The sequence below is a fragment of the Myripristis murdjan genome, chromosome 15 (assembly GCF_902150065.1).
Source record: "Myripristis murdjan chromosome 15, fMyrMur1.1, whole genome shotgun sequence".
Taxonomy (NCBI): domain Eukaryota; kingdom Metazoa; phylum Chordata; class Actinopteri; order Holocentriformes; family Holocentridae; genus Myripristis; species Myripristis murdjan.
This window is the reverse complement of record NC_043994.1, coordinates 31,225,281-31,241,098: the sequence shown is the minus strand read 5'-3', so window position 1 is coordinate 31,241,098 and position 15,818 is coordinate 31,225,281. Positions and strand designations below refer to the sequence as shown.

Here is a 15,818-nt window from a genome sequence, read left to right as displayed (position 1 = left end):
ATTTGCCAGAAATTTCAAAATAAAGTCTTTCCTTCAGAGATTCACCAGCTGAACTATATTTTGTTCTGTTAAATAAAGTGCATGAACCTAAACCCTAAACACACACACTTCCACAAACAAATCAGGAAACCTTGCTTGAGCTCATAAATCAGTGTGCAAGTGCTTTCCTTTGTGTGTGTGTGTGTGTGTGTGTGCATGAATCTTAAGTGGGAGGGTTCTGGTTCCTCCCCCTGTTGGTATTACAACTACTATAACACACGCATACACACACGCCTTTTTTCCCTTTTCCCACCTCTCTCTCTCTCTCTCTCTCTCTCTCTCTCGGTGTCTCTCGCTCGCAGCTCAGCAGTCAGCTCAGTGTCTGTCTCACTGATCTGCTGTTTGTTTTCTTGTTGTTGTTGTTTTACTTTTGCATCAGAGGAAACTTGAGGCTTTCGTCTCTGAGCAGGTTCTTCACCCATCAAGATGGACGGCAACTCGGCTAGAAACACGTTCTTGACCGCGATAAGGTCCAAGGCGCAGGCGGCGCAGGAGGTGAAGGACGAGGATAAGCTGTACAGGTATAAGGGAGTGCTGTACCCCCGCATCATGTGTCCCGAGGAGAACCTGAAGGCTCTGGAGAGCGTGGAGGCCAGAGAGGACGACATCCTGCTGGTGGCTTATCCCAAATGTGGTGAGTGACCGGGACACAGTCACAAACTCCTCATGATGACGCAGCTTTCACCGTCAGAAGAATTGGAATAACAGCTCTGGGGATGACAGAGGTGAAAGTTTTAAGTCCCTCTGGGCTCACAGGCATAACTGCATCTGTAGCAAAGCTGCTGTGACCTCTGACCTCTGACCTCCTCACTGTTGGCTGGGATGCTGGAGCTCAGGCTCATTTGACCTCAGCGGAAGTCAAAGAGCACAAGTTAATGCCTAACATGGAAACGTGCAAATAAAACCTGCAGCAATGATGATAAAAACTCCAGATTAAGTTTTAAATTGTTGTTAAAAAGGGATCAAGTAAGCCTCAGAGGTGTGAGCAATCCATTGTGTCTTACTGTTATTTTCTAGTAGCTGCAGGGGAGAAATTATGGAACATTTTGCCTATAGCCGGTGACAATCTGCTCATCTTAGAATTTTTAAGTCGATAAAAAAAATGCTTTTTTTAAAAATAGTGTTTTCTCTTTTGTCTCTGCTTCATAATCAAGTGATTTATTTGGTTTCATTGCAAACTGCAAAATCGCAAAACTGAATGCATGAGGAGAAACTGCATGCATGTAGGATAAACAAGAAATCAAAGAGTCTTTTTTTTTTTATTATTTGCCGCAATGAAGACGTCTTTATTGCTCCGGTAAGACTTCCCTTTGTAAAGTGCCTCTGCACCGCCTCCTCCGGCTTCTTTATCCTTCTTCTTTTCCTTGGAGGTTGCATGCTGCTGTGCACACTGTGACCAGCGCTCGCCACAAACATCTGCTCGCTGCTGCTAAAAAAGAGAGTGCTGGACGCAGGAGCCCGCCCGGCCCGTACAAACGTCCACGGCAGTCAAGTCGTTGTAGCTCCGAGTCATAAAAGAGTCATGTGGTTTTTAAATTGAAGCTGCAGTGGCTGAGAGTCATCAGACGAAATCCCACCAACTGAGATGCTGCAGATTCCTCCTTTCTGTCCACAGATTAAATATTAGCGTCGATACAAACTCGTGGGAAATCTTTTTCACATGCAAAACGTTGAGCTGAATTTAAGAGTGAAATGTAAAAGTGTCTGAGAAAACTGGACTCATTTTTCACTTCCTTTGGCATCATTTAGCATCAAACAGCTTCACTGATGCCCCCCTGCAGGAGATATGGCTATAATACTACTACTACTAATAAAAATGATTAGAATAATAAACTCTATTTGCATTGCGCTTATTCACACAATCCTAAACACAAGCCAAGTGAGTCAGTTATCCAAAATGTCTGATGTGGATCCAGCATCGCTGATCTGACGTGTAACTTCAGTCTGCGAGCTGAGCTTCTGACTTTCCCTTTTGATCAAACTTGTTAAGAACTTGCTCGACTTGACTGACGGGGATGTTTTAGTCTTAAAGCGACACACCCCCTCGGGTCCGCAGCGGGACGGGACGGTGGCCCTGCACGCGATTAGATATGGTGGCCACATTGGGTAACATTGGATAACTTTAACCTGAAGGGAATAAATAAATCTAAAATAGATAAATCTGTGTCACAAAACAGCTTATCAATTAACAAACAATCTATTTCCACAAAAGATGTATTCCTTAAAAAAGTAGGCTAACTAGGCTACAAATGAAAACGAGGCTTTTTGCTTGTCCATCTGTGCGATGTGAAACCACCCCGAAAAATACCCCGTGTTACAAAAGGAGGACTAAAGCTAACACACTATCAAAAACTCAAGTACACCAAACTTTTTCAGAAATAAAAACTAAAGGAAACTAGCATTTAATTCAAACTAAAGTGAAATTGAAAACCAAAATAAAACGGACGACAAATGCAAAACTATAATAATCTTGATCCCGACTGGAGACAGGTTGGAAAAAAAAAAAGACACCTGCAACAACTGAAATGCGTTTTTGCGAATCAAATTTAAGCCAAATTAATTTGCAGTTTGAAATGCGATTCAGATCAGATTTCCAAACTGCAGAACACACTGGATATCGCAACATGGCTTTTATTTTGGAGTAACGTTACAGCCTTAGTTTCTCAGTTTAATTGTTGGTTGTCCTATTTATTTTTCTCCTTGTGTTTATTTTATTTCATTTTATTTATTTGTTTTCATAGTTGTTGTTTTTTTTAAAATACTTTTTATTGTTGTAGCCTAAATATTAGTCTAGCATCATTTTATTGTTGTCCTTTTTTTTGATTTTTAGTCTTGCAGTGAGGCACTTTGCGCTGCGTGTTTGACTGACAGGTGCTGTGTAAATAAAGCTGAGTTGAGGTGACAGCTCGGCGGCGTCACGTAATGAGAAAAATGACATCAGTCTGCTTCATCTGTGCTGTCGTCCGCTGCACCGGAGGAATCCTGCCCCGGGACCTGAGCAAACCACCCGGCGAGAGGCCGAAAGACGTGGCGTGTGATCCTCTTTTTGTTTTTCATCAGTTCATCAGTCAGTCGCTGATGAGCTGATCCGCTTCGCTGTGCAGCCTCAACACATCTCCACCTCCTGAAACCGCCTGACCACCTCATCCTGCTGGCACATTCATTTTTGAATTTTGAAAGCCAGATTTGCACGCTGAAGATGAGACTAAATGCCTGTTTGGCCTGTTAGGATGGAGCAGACAGGATGTGCTCATGGTGATCTGATGAGATCTCATCTGATGGGCCGACACAACTTTCCTCAGCAGAGCAGACAACACCACATAAAACCACACATTAAACCTGTGCACGTCTCCTCTCACTGTTTCTTGTAGGCGGCTGGAGAATCTCTCACTGTGTTGTTGATATTTAAAAAAGAAAAATGTAGTAAATCCCAAAGTGAAGTAGAAGTAGATGCATCAGCAGTCAGTCTGAAGGGAAAGTGGGTTCACCAAAAAAACAAAAAAAGATGTTTCACAAATACGATCTTTAGGACTGGCTGTCCACTCTGTCATCTGCAAGTGATGTGTGTGTGTGTGTGTGTGTGCAGGTTTTAACTGGGTGGACGGGGTGCTGACGAAGATCATGGCGGCAGGAATGGGAAAGCAGCCTCAAACCTTGAAGTCTCCGCTGCTGGAGTTCTTTGGACCGGACATGTTACAGGTACCTGCAGGAGGTGTGTGTGTGTGTGTGTGTGTGCCACCCTGTCCTCTAAATTATGTTCCCACACAACTAAACTACATCCTAGGAATACAAGCTCATTGCAAGCTGTTTTCTCCTCTGCACGTCCAGTGGTTACACGTCTAACAAGCCAGGCTAATGACTCCCATAGACTTCAAGTCTTTATGCTAAGCTAACAGGAAATGCTACCCACAGGAACTGAACCACTGGACCATCCTGATAAGCATATTTTACTGATAATATATTTATAACCAACAACTTTCCAACAGTATGGATTATAATCTATTCAATATTTATGATTTCCTTATGTATCATTTATTAAAGAGCTTTATTCTGATGTGTGTGTGTGTGTGTGTGTGTGTGTGTGTGTGTTGGAGTGTGACTGATGCATGACCTGCTGACTGGGTTTAAGGGCAGGTGTGTTTTTCCAGTGTGTGTGTGAGTGGGTGTGTGTGCGTGTAAATATCATTCTGGTGAAGATAGGAGATTAAGATTGTGAACAAAGAGTAGAGATATCGTGTGTGTGTGTGTGTGTGTGTGTGTGTGTGTGTGTGTGTGTGTGTGTGTCTCAGCATGTTTTTGTCAAGTCACCGTCACTGAGCCCAGTCCTGTAAAAACCTGCTGTTTTGTATTAACCTGCATCACATGTCATATAATACTCTGTAATACTGTAATACTGTCATATTGTAATACTGTAATGCACTGTGAGTCATGAGAGCAGCAGGTTAAAGGTGCATTTCCACATCCGATGTCACGAGAAGCAACATCGGCGTGCAGTGTGAATCTGGCAGCTGATCTTGATTTTGTCTTAGTCGTAACATGCATGTTAGTTTTAGTCACATTTTAGTCATCTCAATTATTTTAGCCAAGTTTTAACTGATGAAATCTATAGAAGTTTTAAAACTGTGGACAAAGGTAAAAACCAAACACACAGGTCGTCAGAGTTGTTATGAGTAACAATCAAAGACTAAACTACGGTGGCCCTGAGAGCTCAGCGCACTGCAACCGAACCAAACACATGCAAAGTAAGGAAACGTCCTCAACAATGTGACAACACGTGTACAACATTTAGAAAATGAGCTGCAAATTTATATGACAACACAACACAGAAACACGCAGCATTCAGAAAACATGTTGCAGTTACAATAAACAGCAGCAGCAGTGATGAACACGTCTGGCTGCTGGAAACAGTCACTCCCAGAGTTAGTTTACAGACGCTGGAAATGTGTTTTTGACTGGAGAAGCTCATCATCAAGACAGTGATGGTGGCCTCCATAGGGGGCGCCGGTGAGCGTCCGCTCTGCTTGTCCCACACACAGGGACGCTGCTTCACCTCAGGGAGCTCAGATGGAGTCCTGATCTGCTCAGGAGCTTTCACTCCGTCTCCTTCCTTCTTACCTGGAGAATCCTCCATTAGAACAGCAGCCCACCAAGGTGGGACACACCTGGCTGTTAGAGGGGACGGGAGACGGCCTCTGATTGGTTCACTGCATGTTACGCCCAAAACACAGCCAGGATTAATGAGGAGACTCAATCCAAGCCTTTAGAGCCAGGAGCCTGGAGCAAACAGCCTTTAGTCCAGTGTTCAGACAGCAGCAGAGACTTGGAGCCTGGAAGAGCTGCAGCAGCTCTGCAGAGCAACAGCTCAGATCATTAAAATAGATCTACATGATATCAGACAACTGAAACCCCTTTCTGCACATAAATTGTTGTAAAAATTTGTCACCAGTGTTATTTGTTAGCTAGTTAGGGTTCGTGACCACATAACGATCAACAGTTTCCATGGTTTTTGTTTGCATACAGTGTGGAGCGTCTGGAGCCCTGAGAGGTCGGAGGTCAGAACAGCAAACATGGGAAAGAAGGGAGAACCTGTTGCCGCTGAGCCAAGTTGGCACAGAGTTTGGAAAAGGGCTGTGGTTGTCATTGTTTGTTTTCTAACTGGCTCATATTTGATAAATGAGGTTGCACATTTTAACTTATCATTCATTCATTCATTCCTTTATTTATTCAGGGAGGGTCAACTGAGAGCAGGCCCTCTTTTTCAATGACGCCCGGACAAACATGTTCACAAAGCGTGCACTGAACTCATTACCAGTTATCAATCTAATGGCTGAGTGATAAACTGAGTCCAGAGGTTTTGGATAATATCTCTGTAATCTAGCACCGATAAAAATGTGGCTTGCACCAACTGTTTTCTAGAACATTGATTTAGACATGATTTATTTCTGTAGAGAAAGGCCAAGATAGGTTTGAGTTTCTTTAAAAAGTTAGCATGTGGCTAACATTAGCGTCGTGCCTTTAGGCTTTGTGCAGCTGCAGGACAGACTCCTGATCCTCTGGGACCAGTAGCAGGGATGACAGATGAACCCAGCAGGCTGCGTCCTGTGAGCTTTGCTCTCTAGCTGAGTCTCTGTCCTGTCGCCGCTCAAACAGCACAGGTGCAGCAGTTATAGTGGGAGTTTCCACGTCTGTCCCAATAGCTGCTTTTCCACTATTGCACCAAATGTGGTTAGCCCGGTGCAGCGGCCACAGTTCTTTGCAATGACAGTAATGCGTGTAAAATGGCCAGAACTCCAACCATCCTGCTATGCTGATCTGCTATGATTCATGTTTTGTGGTCAGAAATTTCATCTGGCAAATTCCAGCTGAAATGGCTAACTGAAGTATCTCCACTTACCTGAAGCAGCTACCAGCTAACACCTGGTGGTATATTTTGATAACAGTTTACCTGCAGAAACAGTTTCAAAATAAGATCTGGATAAGAATAAGATCAGCTCCAGAAACCTCATGAAAACAACCTTTTTGCTCTCCTGTCCAGGTCTCATATTAGTTATTATATTATATATAGCCTATATATAATATTAGGCTCCATGAAACCCCCTGAGAAACCCTCATCTCCACGCTGCTCTGCTGCTTCTGAGGCTTCAGGATCAAACTGGGGGGCCGTGGGGGGGTCAGCAGGTTTTACTGTCCAGAACAACAGGGAGAGGATTCCAGGAGACAGAGATGTGTGATCTGTACATAAAATAGTCCATTTTCAGAAACCTGTTAATAAAACAAACCGACTGAAAAGCAGCTCTTTTCTGTTTCCTGGGGATTCCCTCAACCTCCGGATCTGAAGCACCGCAGGGCCCCTTCCACTGGGCAACTGTTTAATTAACAACACATGGCCGAGTGTGTGTGTGTGTGTGTGTGTGTGTGTGTGTGTGTGTGTAGCACATAAAGTTTTTACAATCAGCAGCTGTGTGTTGTCCTGTGGTCGAGGCTCCCAGGATCTCACACTGTCAGCACACATTATCAACATCTCATTTTTTGATATTGAGATTTAACAGAAATTACAAAAATTGTTTTGCAGAGCACAGATTTGAAGGTTTTGAATTTGTGCAGGGTCATGCACGGAGGTTGGAGCTTTGTGTTTTTGTGAGGAAAGAAATTGAAATGAAAATCAGGCAGCGTCGTCGTCTCACCTCATCAAAGTGTGGAGACTAAAGCCTAAACTAAAAGCCTAAAGTCCCTAGAATTCAGATCTGGTGAAAGTCCCAGTTCCACATAATTCACACGATTTCTGCCTTTTCTAATGTGACTGAGAGGAAGACACCATTTATTTACCGAGCTAAAACTCCCTGAAAGACGTCAAACCTACGTTTTTTTTTTTTTTTTTTAGGTGAGCAGGTTACCGAGACACTACCAGCCTCTAACAGGGCATGTGTATGTACATGTGCTTTTGCAATGACGGAAAATAAAGGAGGGATAAAGGAGAAGTGGTCTTTTCTAAAGGGAAACTGTTCATGTCTTACCAAATCATTTCCTGCTGGATTTCAGGGTGAACCTTCACTAAACTGCCTTAGTTCAAACCCTCAGCTCTCTGTCAGGTTACACAAAAATCTCACAGCTACAAATCTTTAGGGTTATCCTTATATTACTACACTATATTACCAAAAGTATTCGCTCACCTGCCTTTACTCATACTATGAACTGAAGTGCCATCCCATTCCTAACCCATAGAGTTCAATATGATGTCGGTCCACCTTTTGCAGCTATTACAGCTTCAACTCTTCTGGGAAGACTGTCCACAAGGTTGAGGAGAGTGTTTATAGGAATTTTTGACCGTTCTTCCAAAAGCGCATTGGTGAGGTCACACACTGATGTTGGTCGAGAAGGCCTGGAATATTTAGGAGCGAGGAAATTTCACGACTGGATTTGTTGCACAGGTGGCATCCTATGACAGTTCCACGCTGGAATTCACTGAGCTCCTGAGAGCGGCCCATTCTTTCACAAATGTCTTGTTTCACAGTCTGCATGCCTGAGTGCTTGATTTTATACACCTGTGGCCAGGCCAAGTGATTAGGACACCTGATTCTGATCATTTGAATGGGTGAGCGAATACTTTTGGTAATATAGTGTACACTATATTACCAAAAGTATTCGCTCACCTGCCTTTACTCATACTATGAACTGAAGTGCCATCCCATTCCTAACCCATAGAGTTCAATATGATGTCGGTCCACCTTTTGCAGCTATTACAGCTTCAACTCTTCTGGGAAGACTGTCCACAAGGTTGAGGAGAGTGTTTATAGGAATTTTTGACCATTCTTCCAAAAGCGCATTGGTGAGGTCACACACTGATGTTGGTCGAGAAGGCCTGGCTCTCAGTCTCCGCTCTAATTCATCCCAAAGGTGTTCTATCGGGTTCAGGTCAGGACTCTGTGCAGGCTAGTCAAGTTCATCCACACCAGACTCTGTCATCCATGTCTTTATGGACCTTGCTTTGTGCACTGGTGCACAATCATGTTGGAAGAGGAAGGGGCCCGCTCCAAACTGTTCCCACAAGGTTGGGAGCATGGAATTGTCCAAAATGTTTTGGTATCCTGAAGCATTCAAAGTTTATTTCACTGGAACTAAGGGGCCAAGCCCAGCTCCTGAAAAACAACCCCACACCATAATTCCTCCTCCACCAAATTTCACAGTCGGCACAATGCAGTCTGAAATGTACCGTTCTCCTGGCAACCTCCAAACCCAGACTCGTCCATCAGATTGCCAGATGGAAAAGCGTGATTCATCACTCCAGAGAACGCGTCTCCACTGCTCTAGAGGCCAGTGGCGGCGTGCTTTACACCATTGCATCCGACGCTTTGCATTGCACTTGGTGATGTGTGGCTTGGCTGCAGCTGCTCGGCCATGGAAACCCATTCCATGAAGCTCTCTGCGTACTGTACTTGGGCTAATCTGAAGGTCACATGAAGTTTGTAGCTCTGTAGCAATTGACTGTGCAGAAAGTCGGCGACCTCTTTGCACTATGCGCTTCAGCATCCGCTGACCCCTCTCCGTCACTTTACGTGGCCTACCACTTTGTGGCTGAGTTGCTGTTGTTCCCAAACGCTTCCATTTTGTTATAATAGAGCTGACAGTTGACTGTGGAATATTTAGGAGCGAGGAAATTTCACGACTGGATTTGTTGCACAGGTGGCATCCTATGACAGTTCCTCGTTGGAATTCACTGAGCTCCTGAGAGCGGCCCATTCTTTCACAAATGTCGTGTTTCACAGTCTGCATGCCTGAGTGCTTGATTTTATACACCTGTGGCCAGGCCAAGTGATTAGGACACCTGATTCTGATCATTTGAATGGGTGAGCGAATACTTTTGGTAATATAGTGTATATTCATGCAGAAGTGCATTGAGTCTTAAGATGCATCTGCTGTTATCCTGTGTATTTGTGGTGTTTAGATATTGCAAAAAAAAAAAAATGTAAACAAATTAATGTTATAGTCAAAAAAGTGATGTTGTATTTGCCGGAGGCTTTAAGGAAAATCAGTTTCCAGTGGACTTGCTGGCCTTTAAAGTCAGTAAGACAGTAAAACACTGAGCAAAACTCACTTAGTATTCCACTCAGATTATCCCCTCCCCCTCCAGGTCCTGGACCAAGTCCCCTCCCCGAGGCTTCTGGGGCTTCACCTGCACCCCGACAACATCCCCACCTCCTTCTACACCAAGAAAACCAAGGTCGGTGACATTAAAGGGGCATTTCAAAGCACTGGGACATCACACACGTCTCACATTATGATTCAGGCTCCATAGTTTAATAAAAACTCAGTACGATGTGATTGATTGGAATAAGATTTATTTCTGAACCACAGCAGAGGCATTTGCTCGCTGTCATGTAAAGTTTTTAAAAATCCTGTCTTTACAAAATGACAATAATGTCATTTGGATGGACAACTCATGAAACTGAGAGTCTAGAATTTATTCTTAAAAAATGTGTGTGTGTGTGTGTGTGTGTGTGTGTGTGTGTGCGTCCAGATGGTGGTGGTCTTCAGGAACCCTAAAGACACTGCGGTCTCCTACTTTCATTTCTGCAACGGCAACCCGGTGCTGCCGTCGCAGTCCTGGGAAACTTTCTACCCTCAGTTCCTGACAGGAGACGGTGAGCACCGAGAACAAACAAACAAACAAACAAACAAACAAACAAACAAACAAACAAACAAACAAACAAACAAAACGTTTAAAAACCCTGCTGCAAAGGCTTTTATACCGTTTAAATCCCATTATTTTGTGATCAAAATTACAAACCTTTACAAATCCCAATTGGAAGGCGCAGGCGTTTCCTGGTTTCCAGCAGGTAACTCTGAGTCCAAGGTGGCACTCATGTGCCAGTTAACTCATGAATACAGTAAATACAGTAAATATGATGCTTCACTATGGTGGAGCATGATTCTCTTGTTCTCTTCAGCCAGTTTGGCAAGAACTGCTTCATGGCAATATAAATAAGAAGAAGAGGAGGAAGAAGAAGAAGAATAGTGATTAAAAAAATGCACAATTGGAACCAGAAAGGCTCCAAAACACCAATTTAATTGCTAGCAAGTGGCCGATCCCACCAGCCTGTCCAGAAAAGCTGTGAACTGTGAAAACCACCAGCACCTCGTTTGGAAAACAGATGTTGGATCGAAAAGGAAAAGTTGTTTTCCAAAATGTTTATTCCCAGGACATTTTAAATGAGACACTTTTACTTTTTACTGCAGCAGATTTTTACTGCACTACTTCTACTTGTACTGCAGTCACATACCAGCAGAGGAACAGTACTTCTACTTCTACTGCAGTCACATACCAGCAGAGGAACAGTACTTCTACTTGTACTGCAGTCACATACCAGCAGAGGAACAGTACTTCTACTTCTACTGCAGTCAGATACCAGCAGAGGAACAGTACTTCTACTTGTACTGCAGTCACATACCAGCAGAGGAACAGTACTTCTACTTGTACTGCAGTCACATACCAGCAGAGGAACAGTACTTCTACTTGTACTGCAGTCACATACCAGCAGAGGAACAGTACTTCTACTTCTACTGCAGTCACATACCAGCAGAGGAACAGTACTTCTACCTGAGGAGCAGTTTGTAGTTCCTCTTTCCACCACTGGAAGACGGACAGTTACTGACTTTGAAAAATAGTACAAGTACAAAATGCTGCTCAGTACCACCGTAATTGTAGCTCCATATTTCCTGTCCTGATCCGTTTGTGTGTGTGTGTGTGTGTGTGTGTGTGTGTGTGTGTCTGCAGTTCCCTGGGGCTCGTACTTTGATCACGCTCTGGCCTGGGATAAGAAGATCGACGACCCCAGCGTCTTGATCGTCACCTACGAGGAGCTCAAACAGGTGGCTCACACACTCCTTTATTTTATTATTATTATTATTTATTCTGTTTTAGTAACTTAGTCGTGAGTTATAATGAAGTGGCTTTCCTTAGGTAATGATGCAATTAATATGAGATGTCAAATAAACACACACAGCTTGTAAGGTTTAGTCCAAACACAAATTTAGCGTCACACTGGAGGAAAATCACACTACACCGCAGTCACATTTTCAGATTTACACAGCTTTTTGATTTTGGTGAGTTCTTTGGTGTCCCCAGCTGTGTGGTCATACCAGACAATTGGACTCGAGTCATAGTGACTCGACTCGAGTCAACTCGAGTCACAAATTTGACGACTTGCGACTCGACTCGGACTTGAGGGTAAAAGACTTGACTTGACTCTGACTCGCAGACAATGACTCCTGACTCGACTCGACTTGAGACAGGCTGGCTCGGACAACTTGTAGCATAAGTTTGTCTTTTTTTTCAACGTGAATATCATATTAGTATAGAGCAGTGCAGGTTCAGACCATTGACTGATTGATTGGAGACAGCCTACTCCCTTTAGTTTTTTCCGCATGTAGCAGAGAGGCACTGCATGCATGTACGCACAGCGCACGCACTCTGATGATCAGTGGAGGAGCCAGAGACACAGCCGCGCTGCTGTTATTTGGAATCATGGAAACTGCAGGCAGTTCTTTAGTTTCCAAAGTAATCCAGTTTGCTTATAAAAACTTCCAATCTGATGGAAAACAGAAACGCAGAAACGCTCAGTGTGCATGTGTGTGCGTGTGCATGTGTGTGGGGATTCTATATGGATGCGTAGCACAAGCTGTGTCACTCACCACTGTTGCGATCGCTGATGTAGCCACTGTGACTGTATAAATTATATCCACCATGGCAACAGCAAGCCCTCGTCTTCCATCACTTTCAAACATCGCAACTTTTCATAAGACATAATCAGGCGTCAGCAAGGTTAAAAAAATTAAGTCGTTTCACCTGCACCTGCACCACCAGGAAAAAACATTACAACACCTGCACCGGCACCGTACGAGTCCAAAAGGCAAAGAGACCCTGCGTTCCAATACTCATACTACCATACTATTTAGTAGGGAAAAGAATAATTAGTATGTCCCAATACATACTAAACTACATACTTTGTAAGGGCAGCTGCAGTACATACTAAAAGTAAAAAGTATAAGTATGCGATTTGGAACGCAGGGAAAATTTCCAGCTACAGCAGCGCACTGACATAGATTGTCTATTCAAAAAAGAGGTATCACTTTGGATAGTTTTTTTTTTTTTTTTTTTCTTATCTATGTTATCACATGCATACTACGGCTCATTCATTGGTAGTTGAATTGTTAGGTCTGTTTGATAGGTAATTTACATTTTTAAAACAAATAATAATTTAACATATTGTTAAATTATTTGACTCACGCTTACTGGTAAACATCTACTCCTGCAAGATAATTTATTATGTTCTACAACTTATAAACATACTCTAACACTACATACTGAGTGTTTGAGCATCATATCTCCTCTGGGCTACAAAAGGTGGTCCTAGCCATTTTTATCAGTCTTACAGCCATTTTAATTATCAATATCTATATTAATTTGTTGTCAAATGACACAATATAATACAAGTACTAATGTGTTGCATAACTAGACAGGCATGTAATTCAGTAACAGCTCAAAATGCTTTTTAACAAAACTAACCAAATCAATAAGATCTAATCTAAATCTAAATGATCTAAATGATCAGACCTGTAATGTTGTAATGGACAAATGAAATCAAATAACCTGTGACTCGACTTGACCTGACAGCCTGTGGCTGACTCGACTTGACATAACTTATGACTTGACTTGACTTGACAAACTTGTTACTCGACTCGACTTGACTCGACATAACCTTGTGACTCAACTCGACTTGCTTGCCCACAACAGGAATGACTTGAGACTCGCTTGGGACTCGGATCGGGGTGACTCGTGCAATTGTCTGGGTCATACAGCATCTGATGGCAGTGTGTCTGGGTTCTGGCCAGAGGGGGGCGCCAGCACTGAGAACAGTGACTCGTGGTTGAGGCTGCAGGGGTTTTAAAGACAAATAGATGGTCTGGCACAGCCTCACATACACTAATACGATTTGCTCTGTCAAAACAAGCACTTTAAATTCTGTTTAATGACATTCTGTTTTAATGAAGTGGCTTGCAGCTTTAAATGGCCTCCTGTCTGTGTCCCAGGACCTGAGCGAGGGCGTGCGTCAGATCTCCAGCTTCTTGGGCTTCAGCCTGACGGACCCTCAGATCCAGAAGATCTCAGAGGACAGCACCTTCAAAGCCATGAAGAAGACCTCCGCCAGCTCCCATGGCCGTCTGGGAGATGTAGTCTTCAGGAAAGGTGGGTTCAGCAAGTGTGGGCTGTTTTCTTAAACTTGGGAATCCTCATTTTCTTCATTTTTTTTTTAGCCCCTTTCACTTTGATTTCCCCTTAAATTTCACAAGCTCAGTTTATTTTTTATTTTATGTTCTACAGCATCTCATCGGTATTTTGTATCTGCTCGTCCTGTGCCTCACTGCAGCTCCTGCTGAAGCTGTGAATTGATGAAATTAAACCAAAAATCTGTGTGACTTGAGTGGATAGAAATAAATATATTAAGTACTGATGAAAACTACATGCAAGAGTTCTCAAAACTGAGCTTCATGAACTTCATCAAGGTATCAAGAAAGACTGTCTCAAAAATAAGTGTCTAATGTGACACACAAGATATCCACATTTTTCCACTGGTATTTTGGATTTTAACATAAAGAGTGTGAAGAAATGTGTGTGTAAAATTGTCATGATGTAACTCTGAGGCTAGCTGAGGGGAAATCTGAGGGGAAATGAGGGATTAAAAAGCGAGCTGATGTTGCTGTTGGTGTGCAGGTGAGGTGGGCGACTGGAAGAACCACTTCACAGCAGAGCAGAGCCAGGAGATGGACCGAGCCTTCAGCAAACAGCTGGCAGGAACCAGGCTGGGAGCCCGACTCCACTACCAGCAGCACTGCCAGTAGGACGCAGGGAGGACGCACAGCTTTCACACATCCAAGCCCTGATGCCCTTATGATATTCAGGTTTATCAAGTGATTCTGATGAAATCGACTTTGCATGGGCCATGAAATTCACTTAGTGCCTTTAAATGATCCCTGCTAGCCAGCTTAAATTAGTATTTGCCTCCAAAGTACGGCTGTTAGGCTGCAGGACGTCCCATGTTTGTTTTCAGATTCAGTCTTGCAGGTTTGGTTTCCAGACAGGAGGTGGAGGTGCCTCCTCCGCCTCGTGAGGTAAACCCTTCAGCAGAGGAATTCCCTTCATACTGGCAGCGACCTGTATTCATATTGAATGCTGTTGTGTCGTGTTGTGCAGCTGCTGGGGCTGGAGGCAGACGGAGACTGTAATCTGTTCTTTTCTGTGAATCTGTCACAGAGCATCAGAGGAGAAGACGAGAAGGGTGCAAAGCTTGACCTACAGCGCCATCAAGTGGTGTGCTGGTATATAACACTGTTTTGGGACATACACCTGTATAACAACATATCTCCAGAGACAGATGGAGGAATTTATTGGCGCAATAAAACCGAAGAGTGGAAACATTTTTTCCAACAATGACTGGTGGATTCACTTTTTTTTTTTTGCAAGACAAATTAATGTTAAAATGTGAAACCAGCTCCAAATGAGACTCATTTTCCTCACCAAGTGGCTACAGCCACATTTAAGTTGCATTTGACTGGCCATTGGCAGGGTGACAATGTGATTCCAATATAACTCATCATTACAGGCACTGATCAGACCAAATACTCAGCTTGGAAATACAGAAATTCTGTTGTTTTATTTAAAGACGTTTTCCCAAAACCTTGTGTGTAGTCAAATCTTAAAAGAAAAAACAACAACTATAAAAGACCAAGCAGAAATCTAATGTTTGTTTTGATATATAACAGGTTAGTCAGCAGCTACAGTAAAAGCTGTTTGTCTCTGGTCTGTCCTAAAAAAAAAAACATCTGTTTCAAGAGAAGAAACTGGTTTGTTGCTGCACAAAATAGCAAAAGTCCTGCTTTGAGCTTTACTGGCAAAATGTAAAAATACACCATTTCATCAGTGTTGATCACAAAGTGGAGCTACAACAGCAAAACACACGCAATACATGATAACTGAGATGCTGTGGAACTGATGTTATTTCCCAGATTACTTCAGTATGTTAGAAGGTTTCAACAGTTTCCTGACCACGTGACAAACAATAACTTCAGGTCAAAAAACAAACAGCAGAAATGTGAGCTTTTCATCCAGATTTAGCTAAGCAAGCAACCACTTGAATCACAACATAATAACAATAATAATATTATAATAAACTTGATGTGATCAGTAAAATCTTAAATCAATTCCAAATCAAACAGGGAGCCAG

The 15,818-nt window shown here is 43.0% G+C and overlaps 1 protein-coding gene across 1 annotated transcript; it reads left to right on the top strand.

Moving 5' to 3' along the window:
* The first annotated feature begins 312 nt into the window (after nt 1-312).
* Nucleotides 313-15,056, top strand: LOC115373054 (sulfotransferase 6B1-like). Its single transcript, XM_030071290.1, has 7 exons — nt 313-673; nt 3,626-3,738; nt 9,668-9,757; nt 10,055-10,178; nt 11,312-11,406; nt 13,627-13,783; nt 14,309-15,056. The coding sequence occupies exons 1-7, from the start codon at nt 466-468 to the stop codon at nt 14,434-14,436; spliced, it is 915 nt and encodes a 304-aa protein (XP_029927150.1). The 5' UTR covers nt 313-465; the 3' UTR covers nt 14,437-15,056.
* The last annotated feature ends 762 nt before the right edge of the window (nt 15,057-15,818 follow it).

Bases quoted from the DNA above. Each gene is read 5' to 3' on its own strand.
- LOC115373054 (XM_030071290.1), top strand. From the start codon at position 466: ATGGACGGCAACTCGGCTAGAAACACGTTCTTGACCGCGATAAGGTCC. The intron at 3,739-9,667 runs GTACCTGCAGGA...CTCCCCCTCCAG, and splicing joins TTGGACCGGACATGTTACAG to GTCCTGGACCAAGTCCCCTC. The intron at 11,407-13,626 runs GTGGCTCACACA...TCTGTGTCCCAG, and splicing joins CCTACGAGGAGCTCAAACAG to GACCTGAGCGAGGGCGTGCG.